We start from the raw sequence: 21158 nt of genomic DNA, 5'->3' as shown, positions 1-21158 counted from the left end.
GTTCATACCTGGTGAGTTTTCCTGCCTCAAATATAAACGTGAATGTAAAGCTACTCTGTATAGAAAAAAAAATCATTGCTTCACAAGCACTTAAGACTTAACCCATGATACAGAACATTGCCCTTTGTACACAGGCATCCAGGTTAAAGCTAGCTTTGCCCCACCAGGTAGAGTCTGATTTCTTGGCAAAACAAGTCAACTTTGCAGAGAAGAGATCCAGATAATGAAAATTCTGTTAAATCTTGTGTGGATTCATCTGAGATATAGAAACAGTATACATTTTGAGCAAAGTCAGCCTTTGAAGCAAAATAGCAAAGCTAAACCCCAACAAGAAACATTGAAGATTGGCATGAAAATACTTAGGTTGAGAGACACAGATCAAGGGACATGAACCTGAAACATGTCACCATTTGAGCCTCTTTTTCCTCTTCCAACTGTTTCATGTACATGTGAGATCTAATTATAATAAGGCAAGGAAGTGTAATCTTGAAATACAGGAGGTCACAAACCACGCACCTTGAGAGTAATGGGCAAAACAAGTAAAGAAGAGTCCCTCCCAAGGAGAGGACATTATGGGCTGATCGTTTAAACTCTTTGATATATGGTCTTTTTTTTTTAGCTCCAAGTTCATATAACTACCATCTGCACCAACTGTTCAGCAACTTTTCACTCTGATTCCTATTTTGGATAACCATATTTATACATACAAACAATCTTAAATTCAAATGAAAAAGGTTCCCTTGTTGTTTGACTATTTGCAATAATTTTTTTCCTATAATTAAATTTATCTTGAGACAAGTATTTTAAACTACAGTAAAAGTCTTCATTAACCAAAATACTAAAAAAATGGAAGGAGACTGTAATACTGCTTATTTGAGCAGTATTACTCTAATACTCTTTCTACTTCAACATTTGTCCCTGAGAAAAGTAAATTTTAGAATCAGACTACTTTGTGAAAATCCCAGCTACAACACTTACGAGGAGGTAACCTTGGGCAATGTGGTGTGAACCTCTCTGTGCTTTTGTTTCTTCATCTCACTTCATATATAAAGTGCTTAGAACAGTGCCCAAAACCTAGTAAATGTCATGTAATGTTAGCTACTAATGTTACTTTGTGGTACCATAAAAAAAAAAAAAAAGAACATTATGTAGTATCCTAAATGAAAAGGCATAGGAATTTTGGGCTAAATTTGTGTTTGGTCTGAATTCCAGAGTGGCCAGAGGAAACCGACATAGTTTGTTCTAAAATATTTAGTCTTTTTGTCTTGTTAGCTTCTTAACATATGCCCTTTCCTTAAAGTACAACAGAGTTCACATCAATTGACTTCTTTTCTCATCCTTGAATTGTTAACTTGAGGTCTAAATATGTTCTAAGAAAATTTACTTAAATAGTTCCTTCCCATTTTTTTTGTTTTGTTTTGTTTTTATTTAAATTCAATTAACATATAGTGTATTATTAGTTTCAGAGGTAGAGGTCAATGATGCATCAGGCTTATATAACACCCAGTGCTCATTATATCACATGTCCTCCTTAATGCCCATCACCCAGTTACCCCAGCCCCCCAGCCCCCTTCCCTCCAGCAACCCTCAGTTTGTTTCCTATGAATAGGAGTCTCTTACGGTTTGTCTTCCTCTCTGATTTTGTCTTGTTTTATTTTTCCCTCCCTTCCCGTATGATCCTGTTTTGTTTCTTAAATTCCACATTTGAGTGAGATCATATGGTAATTGTCTTCCTCTGATTGACTTCCCATCATTTCTAAAAATTTCTGTTAATCTTATCTATCCATAGCTATGGAAACATTACATGGAAAAGGTTTTAAAACAGTATGTGTGCCATTTCTATAAATAGTGTAAGTGGATATTTGTATTATATCTGAGCATAGAAATAAGGCTATCTATATATACATGTAAATTGTGATTATGAATAATTGTTTTACAAAAATGGATTTTTCTGTAGTGGCTTTTTCCTTTTTTGTATTTTCCAAATGTTCTACTATGAAAACCTATAGTATAATCAAGTAAGGCTTTTTTAAGAGATGTTTTAAATGTCCAGACTTATTCAGAAATATTGAAATAAAACCTTTGTTTCAAGCTTTATGTATTAAATGTAAACTAAAACAGTTTGGTGTTACTCCTTATCAAGTAAACACTTCGAGATTAATGACATGAAATCTGCATTTCAGCTGCAGTGCAGATTCTAAGGAGAGGATTTATGAGTGACCCAAGAATTCATGAATTCACTGAGGTGCTTTGTAATCATGCGGTCAAGTTTCATTTTAATGAAAGGGCAATTTAATGTGTTTAACCGTATTTTAAACATGTTACCTTAAAACTTAAGTTCAGCTTTTGCTTACAGAGCCATTTGCTGAACATGAAGAGTGAAAAATGCCATTCTCGGTCGGCCTGTCAGCATGCATAGTAAGCTTCTGGTTTCATGTAGAAGCATATATTATTTTGATTCTCTATTAAGAATATGTTTTTCTCTATTATCTATTCAGTGAGTATAATATTGAATGCCTGCTTACTGGCTTAGCCCTGCAATAGCTGATACAGGTTTCTTTGTTTTTAATGGGGGTGGGGAAGGGAGATGTTAAAGTTTCTAACCTTACTCTTAAAAAGCACACCATTTAATTTTTTGTTTTTTAAGGCATACATCATGAGAGAACAATTAAAGAGATCAATTTTATATTACCTGTACAGTGGAGTTTCTTTAAGTATAATTAACATACAATGTTGTTAGTTTCAAGTGTACAATATAATCATTCAGCAATTCTGTACATTACTCAGTGTTCATCAGGATACCTATACTCCTAATCCCCTTCACCTGTTTCACTCATTCCTGCCAACCACCTCCCCTTTCATAACAACCTGTTTATTCTTTTTATTTAAGAGTCTGGGTTTTTTTTCAATCTTTCTGTTTGTTCCTTTGTTTTGTTTTCCAAATTCCAAATATGAGTGAAATTATATGGTATCTGTCTTTCTCTAGGTGTATCCATGTTGTAGCAAATAGCAGATTTCATTATTTTTTATGGCTGAGTAATAGTCCATGGTGTACATATATTATACCACATCTTCTTTATCCACTCATCTATCAGTGGACCCTTGGATTGCCTCCATATCTTGGCTATTGTAAGTAATCCTGCAGTAAACATAGGGGTGCATATATCTTTTTGAATTATTGTTTTCATTTTCTTCGGGTAAATACCCAGTAGTGGAATTACTGGATCATATGGTAATTCTGTTTTTAATTTTTTGAAGAACCTCCATGCTGTTTTCCACAATGGCTGCACTGGTTAATATTCCTCCCAACAGTGCACAAGGGTTCCTTTTTCTCTACATTCTCACCAACCCTTGTTATTTCCTGTGTTTTTTGATTTTAGCCATTCTGACAGGTATAAGGTGATATCTCATTGTGGTTTTGATTTGTATTTCCCTGATGATGAGTGATGTTGAGCATCTTTTCATGTGTCTGTTGGCCATCTGTATGTCTTCTTTAGCGAAATGTCTGTTCATGTGCTCTGCCATTTTTTAATTGGATTATTTGAGGGTTCTTGTTGTTGACTTGTGTAAGTTCTTTGTATATTTTGGATATTAACCGCTTACCGGATATATCATTTGCAAATATCTTTTCCCATTCAGTAGGTTACTTTTTTGTTTTGTTGATGGTTTATTTTGCTGTGCAGAAGCTTTTTAGTTTGGTATAGTCCCAATTGTTTAATTTTGCTATTTCTCTTACCCAAGGAGACCTATCTAGAGAAATGTTTCTAAGGCAATGTCAAAGAAGAAATTACTGCCTGGGGGGCGCCTGACTCACTTAGTCAGTAGCGCATGTGACTTTTGATCCCAGGGTCGTGAATTCAGGCCCCCTGTTGGCTGTAGAAATTACTTTTAAAAAATGAGTAAGCTGGGGCGCCTGGGTGGCTCAGTTGGTTAAGCAACTGCCTTCGGCTCAGGTCATGATCCTGGAGTCCTAGGATTGAGTCCCACATTGGGCTCCCAGCTTAGCAGGGAGCCTGCTTCTCCCTCTGACTCTCTCCCCTCTCATGCTGTTTCTCTCTCTCTCTCTCTCTCTCAAATAAATAAATAAAATCTTAAAATAAAAAATGAATAAGTAAACTCTTAAAACTAAATTACTGCATATGTTTTTTTCCAGGATTTTTATGATTTCATGTCTCACACTTAACGACTCTAATTCATTTTGAGTTTATTTGTATATGGTGTAAGAAAATGGTCCTGTTTCATTCTTCTGCATGTAGTTGCCCAGTTTTCCCAGGACCATTTGTTGAAGAAACTTTTTCCCATTGTATGTTCTTGTCTCCTTTGTCATAAATTAATTGACCATATAAATATTTATTTATGGGCTTTCTATTCTGTTCTGTTGATGCATGTGTCTCTCTGTGTGCCAGTACCATACTATTTTGATTACTACAGATTTATACTGTAGTTCAAAATCTAGGAATGTGATACCTCCAGCTTTGTTCTTTTTCAAGGTTGTTTTGTCTATTCAGGGTCTTCTCTGGTTCCATACAAATTTTTGGATTGTTTGTTCTAGTTCAGTAAAAAATGTTTTAGGTAATATAGACATTTTAACAATATTGATTCTTCTAATCCATGAGCATGGAATATCTTTCCATTTGTTTGTGTCATCTTTGATTTCTCTTACTAATGTTTGGTAGTTTCAAAGTACCTTCTTGATTAAATTTACTCCTAGGTATTTTATTCTTGATGCAATTACAAGTGAGATTGTTTTCTTAATTTCTCTTTCTGCTACTTTATTATTAGTGTATAGTAATGCAACAGATTTCTGTATGTTAATTTTGTATCCTGTGTCCTTACTAAACTCATTTATCATTTCTAGTAGTTTTTTGGTGGAATTTTCAGGGTTTTCTATATATAATATTATGTCATCTCCAATAGTGAAATTTTTACTTCATCCTTTCCAATTTGGATGACTTTTATTTCTTGTCTGATTACTGGGGCTAGGGCTTCCAGTACTTTGTTGAATTAAGAGTAGTGAGAGTAAACATCCTTGTCGTGTTCCTGCTCTTAGAGGAAAAGCTCTTTTTCACCACTGAGTATGACATTAGCTGCGGGTTTTTTGTATGTGGGCTTTATTATATATGTTTGTTCCCTCTAAACCTACTTTGTTGAGGGTTTTGGTTTTTTTTTTAAGATTTTTATTTATTTATTTGACAGAGCAAAAGAGCACAAGAAGGGGGAGCAGCAGAGGGAGAGGGAGAAGGATGCCCCCACTGAGCAAGGAGCCTGATGCGGGGCCCCATACCAGGACCCCAGGATTATGACTGGAGCTGAAGGCAGATGCTTAACCATCTGAGCCCCCAGGCGCCCCTGTTGAGGGTTTTTATCATGAATGGATGTTGTCCTTTATCAAATGCTTTTTCTGCATCTACTGAGATGATGATGTGGTTTTATCCTTTCTCTTGTTAATGTGATGTATCACATTGATTGATTCACAAATATTGAACCACGCTTGCATCCCTGGAATAAATTTCACTGCTACACTGGTGAATGATTTTTTTTAATGTATTGTTGGATTTGGTTTACTAATTTTTTTTTTAAGATTTTATTTATTTATTTGAGAGAGAGAATGAGAGAGAGCATGAGAGGGGGGAGGGTCAGAGGGAGAAGCAGACTCCCTGCCGAGCAGGGAGCCCGATGCGGGACTCGATCCCGGGACTCCAGGATCATGACCTGAGCCGAAGGCAGTCACTTAACCAACTGAGCCACCCAGGCACCCTGGTTTACTAATATTTTGTTGAGAATTTTTGCATCTGTGTTCATCAGAGATATTGGCCAGTAGTTTTCCTTTTTTGTAGTGTATCTGGTTTTGGTATCAGAGTAGTTCTGGCCTCATACAATGAACTTAGAAGCTTTCCTTCCTTTTCTCTTTTTTTTTGGAATAGTTTGAGAATAGGTATTAACTTTTCTTTAAATGTTTGATAGAGGGGCACCTGGGTGGCTCAGTTGGTTAAGCGACTGCCTTTGGCTCAGGTCATGATTCCAGGGGCCTGGGATCGAGCCCTGCATTGTGCTCCCTGCTCAGCGGGAAGCCTACTTCTCCCTCTTCCACTCACCGCTGTTTGTGTTCCCTCTCTCGCTGTCTCTCTCTCTCTCTCTCTGTCTGTCAATTAAATAAATAAATAAAATCTTTAAAAATAAATAAGTAAATGTTTGATAGAGGTCACCCAGGTGGCTCAGTCAGTTAGACTTCTGCCTTCAGCTCAGGTCATGATCCCAGGGTTCTGGGATTAAGTCCTGCATCGGGCTCCCTCCTCAGCAGGGAGTCTTCTCCCTTTACCCCTTCCCCCTGCTTGTGATCTCTCACACTCTCTTTCTCTCGCTCTCAAATAAATAAGTAAAAACTTTTAAAATAAATAAAGTTTGATAGAATTCCTCTGTGAAGCCATCTGGTCCTAGACTTCTGTTTTGGGGCAGCTTTTGGATTGCTGATTCAATTTCATTGCTAGTAATTGAGAGATTCAGATTTTCTATTTCTTCCTAATTTCATTTTGGAAGATTATATGTTTCTAGGAATGTATCCATTCTTTCCAGATTGTCCCAGTTTGTGGCATATAATTTTTTATAATACTCTTTTATAATCCTTTGTATTTCTGTGGCTGTCAGCTATTTCTCCTCCTTCATTTCTGATTTTATTTAAGTCCTTTCTCTTTGTATCTCTCTCTCTCCTGGTCTTTATGAATCTGGGTAATGGTTTGTCTGTTCAGAGAATCAGCTCCTGGTTTCATTGATCTGTTCTGTTGTGTTTTTAGTCTCTATTTCATTTATTTCTGCTCTAAAATTTATTATTTCCTTCCTTCTACTGGCTTTGGGCTTTGTTCTTTTCCTGGCTCCTTTAGGTCTAAGATTAGGTTGTTTATTTGAAAATTTTCTTGCTTCTTGAGGTAGGCTTGTATTGCTGTAAAATTCTCTGTTAGAACAGTTTTTGCTGCATCCCAAGGATTTTGGACCATTGTGTTTTCATTTTCATTTGTCTCCATGTATTTTTTGATATCCTCTTTGATTTCTTGGTTGAGCCATCCATTGTTTAGTAGCATGTTATTTAGCTTCCATGTATTCGTATTCTTTTCAGATTTTTTCTTGTAATTGATCTCTATTTTCATACCATGTAGTCAGAAAAGATGCATGATATGTTTTCAATTATTTTCAGTTTACTGAAATTTGTTTTGTGGCATAACAAGTGATGTTCTGGAGACTGTTTCATGTGCATTTGAATGTATGTTACACTGTTTTTTGAAAGAATATTCTGAATGTATCTGATAGGTCCACCTGATCCAATGTGTCATTCACAGCCACTGCTTCCTTGTTTTCTGTTTGGATGATCTATCCATTGATTGATGATCTATCCATCATGATCTATCCATTGATTATCCATGTAACATTGGAGTGTTACAGTCCCATACTATTATTGTATTACTATCAATTTCTTCTTTGATGTCTCTTAATAGTTACTTTATGTTAATTTAAGTATTCCCGTGTTGGGTGCATAAATATTTACAATTGTTATATCCTGTTGTTAGATTGTTCCCTTTATCATTATGTAGTATCCTTCTTTGTCTCTTGTTATAGTCTTTGTTTTAAAGACTATTTTGTCTTAGGTAAGTATTGCTTCCCCAGCTTTCTTTTCACTTCCATTTGCATGGTAAATGTTTTTGTATCCCTTAACTTTCAACCTGCATGATTATTTAGGTCTGAAGTAAGACTTTTTTAGACATCACATACGTGGGTCTTGCCTTTTTTTTTTTTTTTTAAGATTTTATTTACTCGTTTGTCAGAGAGAGAGCAAAAGCAGGTAGAGTGGCAGGTTGAGGGAGAAGCAGGCTCCCTGCTAAGCAAGGAGACTGATGCGGGACTTGATGCCAGGACCCTGGGGTCGTGACCTGAGCCAAAGGCAGATGCTTAACCACCTGAGCCACCCAGGCATCCCAGGGTCTTGCTTCTTTTATCCATTCATTCACCGTATGTCTTTTAGTTGCTACATTTAGTCTATTTACATTCAAAGTAGTTATTGATGGGTATATATTTACTGCTATTTTGTTAACTTGTTTTATGGTTGTTTTTGTAGTTCTCTTTTCCTTTCTTCTGCTCTCTTCCATTGTGGTTTGCTGGCTTTCTCCAGTGAAATGCTTAGATTCCTTTCTCTTTATTTTGTGTATCTATTGCAGATTTTTGATTTGTGGTTACCATTAGGTTCATATGTAACATCTTATGTATTAGCCGTTTATATTACATTGATGTCAATTTAACTTTGAACCTGTTGTAAGAGAACAAATTTATAATCTCCTCCAACCCACAATCTATGTATATGATGTCATATCTTACATCGTTTTATTTTGTGGATCCCTTAAACGCTTTTTATAGATATAATTTAATGTACTGCTTTTGTGCTTTAACCTCTGTAATGATTTTATAAATGATTAATCCACCACTTTTATTGTGTTTGTATTTACATATGAAATTTTATTCTTTCATAATGTTGTTACTCCTGATTATGGCCTTCTTTCCACTCAAAGAGTTCCCTTTAATTTCTCTTGTAAGTCTGGTTTAATGGTGGTGAAGTCCTTTAACTTTTGTTTGCCTAAAAAACTCTCTCTTTCTATTCTGAATGATAATCTTGCCAGTCATAGTGTTCTTGTTGGTGGTTTCTTTCAGTACTTTGAGGTATATCATATTACTCTGGCTTGCAAAGTTTCTGCTGAAAAATCAGCTTATTGTCTTCTGCGATTTTCCTCCTAAGGAACTGTTTTCTTTTCTGTTGCTGCTTTTTAAATTCTCTCATTATCACTGCTTATAATTACTAAGTATCTTGGTGTGGACCTCCTTGGGTTGATTTTGTTGGAGGCCCTCTGTGTCTTCTGGATTTGGATGCCTGTTTCTTTCATCAGATTCAGGAATTTTTCAGCTATTATTTCTTCAAATAAATTTTCTGCCTCCTTTTCTCTCTCATTTCTTTCTGGGATCCCAATAATGGAAATGTTATTACACTTGATGATGTTGCTGAGCTCCCTTAACCTATTCTCATTTTTTATTATTATTTTTTCTTTTTGGTTTTCATTACCCTGCCTTCTAGATTAGTGGTCTGTTTTTCTGCATCCTCTAATCTGCTGATTCCTTCTAGTATATTTTTCATTTCAGTTACCGAATTCTTCATTCTGACTGGTTTTTTGTTTGTTTTTTTTTTCTCTTTGTTGAAGTTCTCGTTGAGTTTGTCCATTTTTTTCCCCAAGTCCAGTTAGTATCTTTGTATCATTACAAAGTATCATTACTTTGAATTATTTATCCAGGCATATTGCTGATCTCAGTTTCATTTAGCTCTTTTTTTTTGCAATTTTTGTCCTGTTCTTTCATTTGGGACATATTCTTGTCTCCTCATTTTGTCTAACTCTCTGTGTTTGTTTCTGTGTATTAGGAAAGTCAGCTATGTCTACTGATCTTGAAAGTAGTGGCCTTAGGAAGACGGGTGGTGCCCTGTAGCACAATGTTTCCTGTTGATCTGAACCCGGTTCTTCAGGGTGTCTCCTCCATGGGTTGCGTGTGCGCTGCTGCTGTATCTGAGCCACATTTGCCTTCAGTCCTCTTAACTGCAGTGGCCCACCTTGCATGCTGTGGACAGGATTTAGTCCCTGTGCTGTTTAGGGCCACTGTGGGCTTGTAGTTGGGCAGTGTCAGCAGTCAGACCAGATGCCTGCCCTCATCCAGTTCACTGGGTCTACAGTAGCACTGCCCTGCAGGGTCCCCTGAGAGGCTTTTGTAGGTAGGTGGGGCCAGCAGTCAGACCAGATGCCTACCCCAATTTGTCTGGCATGGCTGCAGTGATCCCAAACTGCACAGCTCTCTTCCTGTGCTGCCACTTGAGAGCTTTTTGTTGGTGGATGTGATTGGCAGTCAGATCAGCTGTCTGCCCCCAGTCCATCTGCTGGGGCTGCAGTGGAACTAGTTTGTGTGGTTATCTTGCCCTCTCCCCAGGACAGGAGTCACTTTGGAGTGCCTCCCATCCCTGTCCACGCTGCTTGCAGGATGTGATGCAGCAGGTGCCACGTAGGAGGGTTACTTACAGCTTTTAAAACATCTGGAAATAAGGCAGTGAACAAAATTATGTTAATAAGAGCTTCTTAGGAAATATATTTTCTTTTAAAGTGCTTGACATTCTTGTTTTTAATAGCTCCACTATTGTTTTAAGAATATGCTACCAGGGGCGCCTGGGTGGCTCAGTCCTTAAGCGTCTGCCTTCAGCTCAGGTCATGATCCCAGGGTCCTGGGATAGAGCCCCGCGTCGGGCTCCCTGCTCCACGGGGAGCCTGCTTCTCCCTCTCCCACTCCCCCTGCTTGTGTTCCCTCTCTCGCTGTCTCTGTCAAATAAATAAAATCTTTAAAAAAAAGAATATGCTACCAGTGTATTTATGCTACTTCTGAATGAAGTACTAACATTTAGTCATTGTTCTATTTTCCAAGTCTTTCAAATCTAGAACTTCGTGTTCTCACAACTCTTCTACTTCTACTTTTCCCCACAGGTATTATTCATTTTATACTTTTTTCTGACTTTTTATTTCCCGTAAGTCCAAGCTCAGATGTCTACCTCTGTCAGGATTAATTTCTGCCTCCTGCTTTCATAAGTCCTATTTATACTACTATTCTAATATGGTGTCATATTAGCATACCTAATTCAAAGATAGGGACCTTATTCATCTTTATATCACCCGCCAGTCATATCCTGGGTTTACAGCCTACTACCCTCTGTTACAAATGATGAGGTGCTGGAGTCACATGTTTTAGATTTCGTGTTATGTTGTCACATTTTGAAAATGTGCATGATGTTTGTGTGGAGATACCCTGTGACATGGATATTGATTGAGATTAGGTTGCATTAGGGAATCTAAAATACCATTGGAAACTTACTGATGCAAATTCCATAACGCAGTATTCTCTGACATGGAGTCTATAACTATTTATTGAGAGTTTTCGCTGTCAGATGTTTTTTCATAAGAGAGAATTTTTAGGCTGGGAGGCTCCAATGTGAATCTCCAAAAATTAGTGAATTTAAATAAAGGAAATCGGAGCCACATCTGTCCATAAATTGGCATTTTTTTTCAAAGTTGTATTTCAAGATAACATAACTTTGAAAGTATTTTGAATAAACTAAAACGTAGTATGAGAAATAGTTGAAGTTCCTTGGGGGGATGTGACTATATAAGTCAAGGTATTTGAAGTCAGGTTATGTTGCAGCAAATTCTGCCAGGTTTCTACATTTTTCTTGTCAATTGTAGTGGACTATATTCTTACAAGACCATTGTAAGTTACTTTTCCAGTCTATAAAGAGCTGAGCCCAAATTCTGACACTGCGGTCTATGCTTCTGTATGTGTATGTTCTGAGGTAATATTTCCAACACAAGAAAAGGTTGTATCTTCACTTCCCATTTCCATTCCTGCCCTTTATGTTCCTAGGAGTGGAAATGTGTCAATGTATGCTTTGATGGTGTTTGGAATTTAGAGCATGAATTTGAAGTACATGTGATTTGATAAACTGAAAAGAGGATTGACTGTTAATTGTTAGACTAAAGGGCAAGAAATAAGCTTCCCCTTGTCCTTTATCTGCCTACAAGTTTTAAGTATTACAGAAAATTCATTCACAGAGAAGTTGAGAAAATAGCATATTATCAATCACTTCATTACTGACTAGGATTAGAATATAAATTTTTTGTACAAAGTTAGATTACTCAGAAGTCATTTGTAACATGGCCATAAAGCACTGTTGCCATAGAAATAGCATAATTTTACAAAACCTTTCACTTTTAACTAGTTCACTATAACTGGATTTTTACTTTTTTGGTGTTAATATGTTGATTAGTTAACAAATATGCTTTGTATTTCTATCTTTAGAGAAGGTTAATGCTAGATTTTATTCAATTATTTAGTCATTGAGCAGAATCATTGAGGCTGAAAGGCAACTGCAGTGATGCTGTTGTCTATAGTCAAATACCTGAGATGCGATCTTTGCCATTTCTGTTGCTTTAGGGATTAATAAGGATAGAAATGAAAACTGCTATTTATAGGATAGTGAAATATATTTATGGTATTACCAGAGAAATCATTTCACTGACGTTTAGTTGTGGGAGTTTGTATAGGCAATACTATAGTTTGGTTCATCTTTGTGGAAACTTTTTAAATACCCTGAAGCTGGATGGTTAGTTATTTTTATCTGGTTTCTTTTAAAAAAGAAAAAAATGATTTCTGGTAACTTCTAGTAATTTACGTAAGTTTTGAGATAGTTGGTTTACCTAAAGGAATCTTCTTGGGCTCAAGAAGCAAAACCACTTCCTATTTTCTTTTTTTTTTTTTTTAATACAATTCTTATTCACTACTCAAAGCTTATCATTGTGGTTATTTAAGTAACTGATGAATTCACTTGGTAAAAGTAAATGTATACTCTTAATTTACTACTTAAGTTACTAATAGTGCCTTTAGTTTAGAGAAGAGTTGTCCCTTAGGTGTCTGATTTGTGACTGCAGTCAAAGTATTTAATCTCTTTCATGATCTGTTTCTCTGTCAAGTGACCTTAATAATATAATAAGGAAATAATCTAAAAATTTGCTAAGTGACTCCATTTTCCTTGTGCCCTTGACACATTCCTAGTATAAGGATTCCTATTTTAGTATGACAACCATTCTATAAAAGCGATTCTCCTCTCTCCTACTTTTGGTCTTCAGAAGGGCCAGCTTCCTTGGCATGCACCCTCTGATGTAACACAGGGTCCTGTGTTTGGTTTAATGTTCTGCTATTACCAACTCAAAATTCTCAATAATTTTTAACAAGCACCCCTGCATTTTCCTCTTGCCCAGGGACCAGGAATTATGTAACCAGTACTGATCCTCAGACACTAGTTGTCGTAACAGATTGTAATATACACTGAAAAGTAATTGTCTGTAAACCAAGCCTGTGACCATATAAATTGCCTCAACTATAAAGGAAATCTTTGTACACAAATTTTATTTGAATGTATTTTAAGCGGAGAAAAATATAGCTGGGAGTTACCTATGCAGTAAACCCTTTAAATGTTAGCTCTCATAATAGAGGGTTTTTAAGATTTGCTATTTTAACAGAATTTTGTCATTTCAAAACACAAAAGTATTTGTTTAAAACACAAAACATTCTATTAGATGAAGAAGAATAAATTCAAAGCAGGGTTTAACTCACTGTGCCATTACAGGTTATCAAGTTATACCCAACCACCAGCAAAACTACCAAGGACTAGTTGGAGTTCAGCAACCCCAGAGTCAGAGCCTAGTTGGTGGCCAACCCAGCAGCATTGGAAATCAGATCCAAGGAGTAGTCATCCCATATCCTTCAGTGCCATCATACCAGGTATGTGGTCACTATTGCCATCTTTGGATGGAGGAGATTTTGAATAAATAAAATGTATAGCCACAGTTCATCTCCTCTCTTTTTTTTATATAGGGAAAATGCTTTTGTGATGTGTAACTTTATAGTCTTAAGAGTTTTATTAGTTACAGCAGCTTTGTTTTATCCTCATTGTATTGCTTTATTCATTCACTTTTTCAATTTTTATAAATAATTAAATGTGAACTACAATGTTAACCACATTGGTAGTAGCAAGTAAATTTTGTTTGGCATTGTCTGTGTTTCCAACGATATAAGTATATAATAAGCAAGTATCTTATTCAGTTCTTCAGCTTCTTAGAAAGTCTCTTTTGAGGAAAGAGGGGAATGAGAGGGAAAATAATGGTAGAGGTAGGTACCTAAAAGAGTGAGGTAGAGTACAAACTATAAATCAGTGTTTACGGAATAGAGAAGAATGTTAAGTTTTCCATGCTGGAACTCATCTTTTTCCCCACCTCACTCCCAGAAAAGAATGGCATATCATGTATTTAAAATGTTGTGGATTTTAATCTATAGTTCTAAAGTAGAAGTATCTATTGTTTTATAAATAAATCAAATATATCTAGTATAATACGGCACATTTTCAGAAATTTGTTTTACCCTTCCTTCATCTTTCTGAATAACTTGCAAGTGACTTTATTAGCCTCATGGTTTTCCGTAGCTGAGCCTAATGTTAAAAAATCAAAGACCATTTTCATTCATCTCAACAAGGTAAAGACAATCTAGTTAGGAAGATAAATGTACATATAAACAAGTTGATGATAGTGCACAGACCCATAACTAAAAGGATTATGCAGTAGAGCCATGAACAGATTAGGAACTTAAATGTAGAAGTTCTCTGGAAAGATAAAAACCTTTAACTAGCTCTTAAAAGAAAATTATGGGCATAAATTGGTTAAGAAGAAATCTTGGGGATGGGGAAGGATATGAGTAAAGGTGCTAGCATATTTCATATAATTCCAGAGATTTTAAATTGAAATTAAATGTAAACTATGGAGTTGTCAAGGACTAGTGAGCACTAAGATATATCTAGGAAATATATATATATATATGTCTAGTTTTCTAGCTTCTTGATAATAGAAAGCAACTAAGGAAAAAAGAAAAGATTAATCACAGATCTGTACCTCTGAAACAAATAATGCAATATATGTTAAGAAAAAAAAAGAAGAAGAAGAAGATAGCAGGAAGTGAAGAATGAAGGGGGGGAAATCGGAGGGGGAGACGAACCATTAGAGACGATGGACTCTGAAAAACAACCTGAGGGTTCTAGAGGGGAGGGGGTGAGGAGATGGGTTAGCCTGGTGATGGGTATTAAAGAGGGCACGTTCTGCATGGAGCACTCAGTGTTATGCACAAACAATGAATCATGGAACACTACATCAAAAACTAATGATGTAATGTATGGTGATTAACATAACAATAAAAAAATTTTTAAAAAGATTAATCATAAAACTAGGTTTTACATCTTTATTTTCTCTCCCATCCCCATGCTTCTTCCTTATCCTCTGTGCTTGAGCCCAGGCACATGGGACTGCCCATTCCCTTCTTCTCCATAGATAGACATTAGAGAGAATCAATACCAGGCCAGGAACTCTCTCCTGTCAAGGACCTTGGTTGTGCTACCTAACCCAGTACATTGAGCACCTGTTAGATGTCTAGGCACTGTGCAAATAAGATCTGCCCTTTACCTCTAGGGGCTCACAGTCTAGTGCAAGTAATACAATTTTTAAATAAATTACAGACTTGTTAGTGTAGTTTTTGGGTTTGTTTAAGCTAGATACTGGAAATGTGTCAGAGCTAAGACAGTAATTACAATTTCTATAGCATACTTTTTTATAAATCATTTCTCAAGGTATTTTATATAATCCTCATACTGGGTAAAAGACTAGGAGAAGGATAGCCCTGAAGAGCAATTAGAGCCTGCTTTATATTCCTGCTACCTCTGGTAGAGAGACTGAGTGGGAATAAAGTGCTGTCCAAAAAATAAGTCAGAAAAATCATCTGTCCTCAGTAGACTGTATTTGGTGGCCACGTGTCTCAAATACTGTTCCCTCTCTTTTGCTACTTTAATTTTTCTTTACCACTAGTTGTAGATCTGTTCTATAGTTTAAATCATCTAGATTGAACTGTGTTGTTTTCCCTGGATCTGCTTTGAGTATATATTAACTTAGATACAATCAGAAATAATAATCTTAGAATGTTATACTCCCTTAATAGGCAAAAACACTGATATATATTATGTTATACAGAGTTGGATAAATCAGACCAGTAGCTTTCTCTGCAATAATTGAGCCAAATTGAAAGTAATTAAGGGATTACTGTGTATTTTGAAAAGACTAGTTTGCATTTCAGAAGTTAATCACCTTCTAAATCATGGAAGCCACGTATAGAGAATAATGAAATGGTTAAAGAGCTGAAGCTCTGGAGCCAGAGGGCATAGTATCAGATCTTAACTTCCCTACTTACTGGCTATACACCCTTGGGCAAGTTACTTAACCCCAATTTCCCCACCTATAAAACGGGGGTGATAAAAGTACCTTCTTAAGGTTATTAGGAAGACTTAATATTATAACACACATAAAGTTATTAGAACAGAACCTGATGCATGGTGGTAAATAAATACTTAGTAATGTTAATTTGCATTATCATCACTATTACTACTATAATTGCTACTGCTGTTGCTAACATCATCATCATCATAACCGTCAGAAGCTTTTATATTGGCCTTATTTACCAAAATCAGTATAATCCACCTGTAATGTTGTGGCACAAGAACCCATTACAACAGAACAACAACAACAGAAGAGTCCATTGTGTCTGTGGTTTCTATTTTAGAAAGCAGAGACCTGAAAAATCCATTGTGTTCATGTGGGTTCTATGTAGATAGTATAGAAAACAGAACTGAAAGATACACTGTTCACCAGACGTCTACTCTGCTAGATCCTGCAAGTAGAGATTACAGTGGAGATAATGCCTCCCACGAGATGGAGGTAGCATCTCATTTTTTCACATAAGGAGCTGTTGGGTCTCACAATAGTTAAGTCATTTGCCTCATGTCACATAGATAGCTAAAGGATGAAACCAATACCACATCTAGATATCTTAAGCTCTAAAACTCACACATTCTGATCCAGTTTATCTCACTGGTGCCCTACCTGCGTTTTATTTAGCTCTGTCTGAGATGTACTGTATTATTTACTCTTTCCACGTCAAATGATCATCCTTATTTGGAAACCATTTCTTTTTAAAACAACTTTTACTTAAGGTTGTAAGTCACGTTTCATTTTTATAATCTAATGCATCTAGCCTATTGTTTAGTTGATAAATGCTAGCCAAAAACAAAAGCTGGCTGAAAAGGGCAGAAATAAAGTGGTAGTACTGTGGCTAACTTATCATGACTATTGGCAGTTTAGCTTATTCTTAAATGTTGATATTGGAAAAGTTTATGGAGGCTGGAGACATTATCATTTGCAAGGTTTTGAAGAACGTTTTTCCCTTTAAATTGTCTTTCAAATTCTAGGTTTCACTGCCTCAGAGTTCTCAAGGAATTGCCCATCAGACTTATCAACAGCCTATTATGTTCCCTAATCAGTCTAATCAAGGATCTATGCCCACAACAGGAATGCCAGTTTACTATAGTGTCATTCCGCCTGGCCAACAAAATAATTTAAGGTGAGTACAACTAAGAAACCTAATCTTATAGCTGCTCATTGTTTATCAGGATTATGATCTGTTACTAATTTTAAAATTGATTAAGGAGCATGACCTGAAATCATTATCTAATATAGAATAGAAAAAGTAGGATACAGTCTCCTTTTCTCATAGTTTTTCTAACAAAGTCAGGATAAGCCAGACATTTCATATGTAACCTAAAGAAGAGTCACATCTTCTCTCATTTGCCTAAAAGCAGACCATTCTCCTCTTAGCCAGATGGAATAGTAGTTGGCCATGGACCCTGGAGTTGGAGCATTTACTATTTAAGATTTTTGTAGGAGTTGGGGGAGAATATAACCTCAGCAACAGAATTTCTTGCTAAAATTTTTCAGGCTCTAGGGAGCTCAGTTTTCATCAGTAAGAAGAAGGAGGCATATAGGAGAAGCAAATGATAGTAGCTCTATATAAAAGCAAGTCATGAAGCTACTTCTTTAGCTACTTCAACTTGGAAGAGCAGAAGCTCTTCTGATAAGCCGAATGTGATACAGAGTAATCTTCCTTTGAATTGGGTAACTTTAGTCCATTATTCAGAAAGTATTACAGGGGCTCAGTTCAGTTAAGCATCTGCCTTCAGCTTAGGTCATCATCTCAGGGTCCTAGGATCAAACCCCATGTTGGGCTCTCTGCTCAGCAGGGAGTCTGCTTTTCCCTCTCACTTTCCCTCTGTTCTCTCTCTCTCAAATAAATAAAATCTTAAAAAAAAGAAAAAGAAAGAAAGAAAACAAAATATTACAGTCTTTCATTATTTCATGACATCCCTGTAAGGTTGCCAGAGGGACTACAGTGCTCTTTTTAAGAAAGAGGACCTATGTTCTAATTGCTGATAAGAGGTTGGCACTGGTTATGGTTACAGATAATGGTATTTAGGGGTGAGAAAGTGATTGACAGACTTGCTTCATTGATACTTGGGAGAATGGAAACTTGGCTCTCATTTTATTTGTTATCAAACACACACACACACACACACAGGAACTCACATATTTCCTCAGCCTTGATTCTCATTTTATTTGTTGTCACACACGCACACAGGACTCAACATACTTCCTTGCCCTTTCCAGCTTTGTGGTTTCACAGATTGAAGAGGCCCAGGCTCTTTAAACAGTGAGTTGGTTGTGAATCATAGGCAACGTTGGAGTTTTAAATTCTAATGAGCCCAGCTCTTTAAAGGTAGAGGGACTACACAATGAAAATAGAAATGTGTACTGTGTTAAATTTCCCATTTGTTGTTTAAGTTTAAAATCTCTAAATAAGGGGAAGATACTCCCAATCTGAACCTCTTTTTCCAATTTAGGTAAATTTGAGGTCTGTAATGCCAGTTCAGGTTCAGAAGTGTCAGAAGCAGAATTCTGTGCTAAAGCAGGTGAAATAGATGGTGTGAAAATGGCTGGGTTATCTGCTTCTTGAACCAAAGTATAACCTTTTATCTGAGAGAAAATTACCAAAGAAATCATTCCAGTGTAGAACAGAGGCTAAGAGAAGTTGGTATTAATTCAGTGACTTGTTCAAGATCAAAAACACCTGTTTTTATAAGTTAACTTATGTAGACCTACCCCATGCTGGGTAGAGGAGCTTTCTTAAAGGAAGATCAAGCCTAAAACGACCTATATAAAATGACTTAGACTTTAAACTTTCCCGTGTTTGTTATATTTATCAATACCTTAAACAGAAACAATTTTGTCCCCTTGATTTGCAAGAGAACTGACCCCAGGAGTGTGTGTAGAGGTGAGAGCACAGCTTTGTCCTGTCCCCCCACATTCAACTTTTAAGTATGACAGCAGGATCTAAAAGCTGTCATAACTACACTTTGGAAAGAACCATACCAACTTTTAGTCCCTGGGCCTGCTTCTGCAAGAAAATAAAAATTTGGTGAGCTAGCCTTGGCTGGAGGAATAGCTTGGAAGCCCAGCAATTAAATGAGAAGTGAGATTCCCCTCCAACTTGAATCTTGAGAAAAAGTTTTGGGAATTACTCACAGGTTAGGGCTATGACCTAAGTGAGTCAAAGAAATTTGAAATAAGCTAGCTGTTACTTGACAGTAGAGATTGTTACTATGTAACAAACTAGCATTGATCTCTTCCAACTACCAATTGCCAGTGTGAGAAATGGAATGAATGAGTTGCACATAAAGCAAGAATGTATATTCTGGGGTGCCTGGGTGGCTCAGTTGGTTAATCAGGTCATGGTCCCAGGGTCCTGGGATTGAGTCCCATGTTGGGTTCCTTGCTCAGCAGGGAGCCTGCTTCTCCCTCTGCCTCTGCCCCTCCCCCTGCTCGTGCTCTGTCTCTCTCTGTCTCTCTGACAAACAGATAAAATCTTTGGAGGAAAAAAAAAGAATGTGTATCCTGTCAGACTTGTATTCTGGTACCTTTTATGCTAGTTATTAGGTAGGAATACAAGTCATACAGAATTAATTAAGGATACCTTTGAGTGAAAACCATTTCTAATTAATGTTATTTTTCAAAATATAACAGCATTTCTTACAGAAAATGTTGTTTCTGATTCTGGGCAATATTTAATAAGCAAATTGCCATAATATTTCAGATTTCCAACTTAAAAATCAACTGTTGGCATTTATTAACCAGATCATTACTATCCAAGGGTCAATACTAGAGAGACCATTCCTTCATAAATCTAGATTTACTAGCTTGTATAAATTATATTTTATCTTACATATTCCACTGTGTTTACATGCAGAGCAGAGGTTTGTCTGAATATTCCAGCATCTAGAACAGGGCCCGGTCCAGGACAGAAGCTTGGTAAATGCATACTGAATGAACACACTTCCTTAGTGGTAAAGGCCAACTTACACATATGTGTTGGTACATATATGTTATTCATTCTTGTTTATGTAGTATTATTGGCCTTAATATTATTATTTTGTTTCTGTAACCTCTCTATACTTTTTAAATTTTTCATTTTTTTACTACAAAATAAATTATGCTTGTTGACACAAGTTAAACAATCAAGACAAAATTGTGTAAAAACAAAGCTAATCATCATGCCCCACTCTGCCCTCACCTCCAGGTAACCAGTGTTCATATGATAGTATGTGCATTCTGTCACATTAGCCTCCTGACCAAACAAACATATACACATATAAAATACACATATACTGAAATTAGGTGGTAAATTCTAATGAAATAGACATTATCTTGCATTTTTTCTTTAATAGTGTATTGTGAATATCAGATTAGTAAAATTCCATCTAAGACATTCTCGTTTTATGTGTGGTTTTTTTCCTCATTTCTTCACAAACATAATTTTACATAAATGAAATCATGTCATACGAGCAGTTTTCTATTGTTCTAACCTCCTTCTCTCCCCCGACCCTTTCAGTGAAATCATTCCCCATATACACACATGCTGGGTAACCCATGTTTCTATCCTGGTTTATATCCTTCCTCACTTTCCTCCTTGTACCTAATCACATGCTAACATAAATAATAGGTATGGAGACACAATTAAGATTAACACAGACCCAAAATGGAATTTATAAATAATTTTAAATATGAAATGTCTACAGCTTGGGTTTTTTTTAATACACAACCATATGATGTTTGAAATATGATGAGAGAATTTAATCTTTCAAATTTAGTATTACAAATAATACAGTAGTTTTTTTCCTGTAGCTTCATTTGTTTATTTTATGACACTGTGCTTGTAACCTCTGCCATTTTCTCAGGAGTCCAAATGTATGCATTATTCCTTGAGGCTCTTCATCTTGGAATCTAACTGATTTGATATCAGGTTATGAAATGGTCTAACAGGTACTTTTTTAAATAACTGAATCCTGTGCCTTTAGTCATTAATTGATGGGGGAGCATGATATGGTTAGAAAGAAGATGAGCTTTGGAATCAAACAAAACCTGACTTCAAGCCTTTGTGACTTTAGGCAAGTTACTTAGTCTTTTTGCACTTTGGTTTTCTCATTTGTAAAATAAGAACACCTTATAGGATTGGTGTGAGGAATTCCATGTGTAGGACTTTGTGTATGAAAATTATTCTAAAAT

General features: G+C 36.2%; 1 protein-coding gene across 10 annotated transcripts in view; it reads left to right on the top strand.

Moving 5' to 3' along the window:
• The window catches only part of R3HDM1 (R3H domain containing 1), a 195647-nt gene that overhangs the window by 127941 nt on the left and 46548 nt on the right, over nucleotides 1–21158 (top strand). For all 10 annotated transcript variants that reach the window (XM_035008136.1, XM_035008137.1, XM_035008143.1 and 7 more), the window contains 2 exons: nucleotides 13244–13398; nucleotides 16955–17106. In XM_035008136.1, coding sequence (XP_034864027.1) covers nucleotides 13244–13398; nucleotides 16955–17106 — 307 coding nt within the window. The remainder of the gene's footprint in view (nucleotides 1–13243; nucleotides 13399–16954; nucleotides 17107–21158) is intronic.

Source organism: Mirounga leonina, unplaced genomic scaffold (assembly GCF_011800145.1).
Source record: "Mirounga leonina isolate KUSES-001 unplaced genomic scaffold, KU_Mleo_1.0 Mir_151, whole genome shotgun sequence".
In the NCBI taxonomy this organism is placed as follows: domain Eukaryota; kingdom Metazoa; phylum Chordata; class Mammalia; order Carnivora; family Phocidae; genus Mirounga; species Mirounga leonina.
The sequence above is the reverse complement of the archived record's forward strand: the minus strand, read 5'-3'. Positions and strand labels throughout refer to the sequence as shown.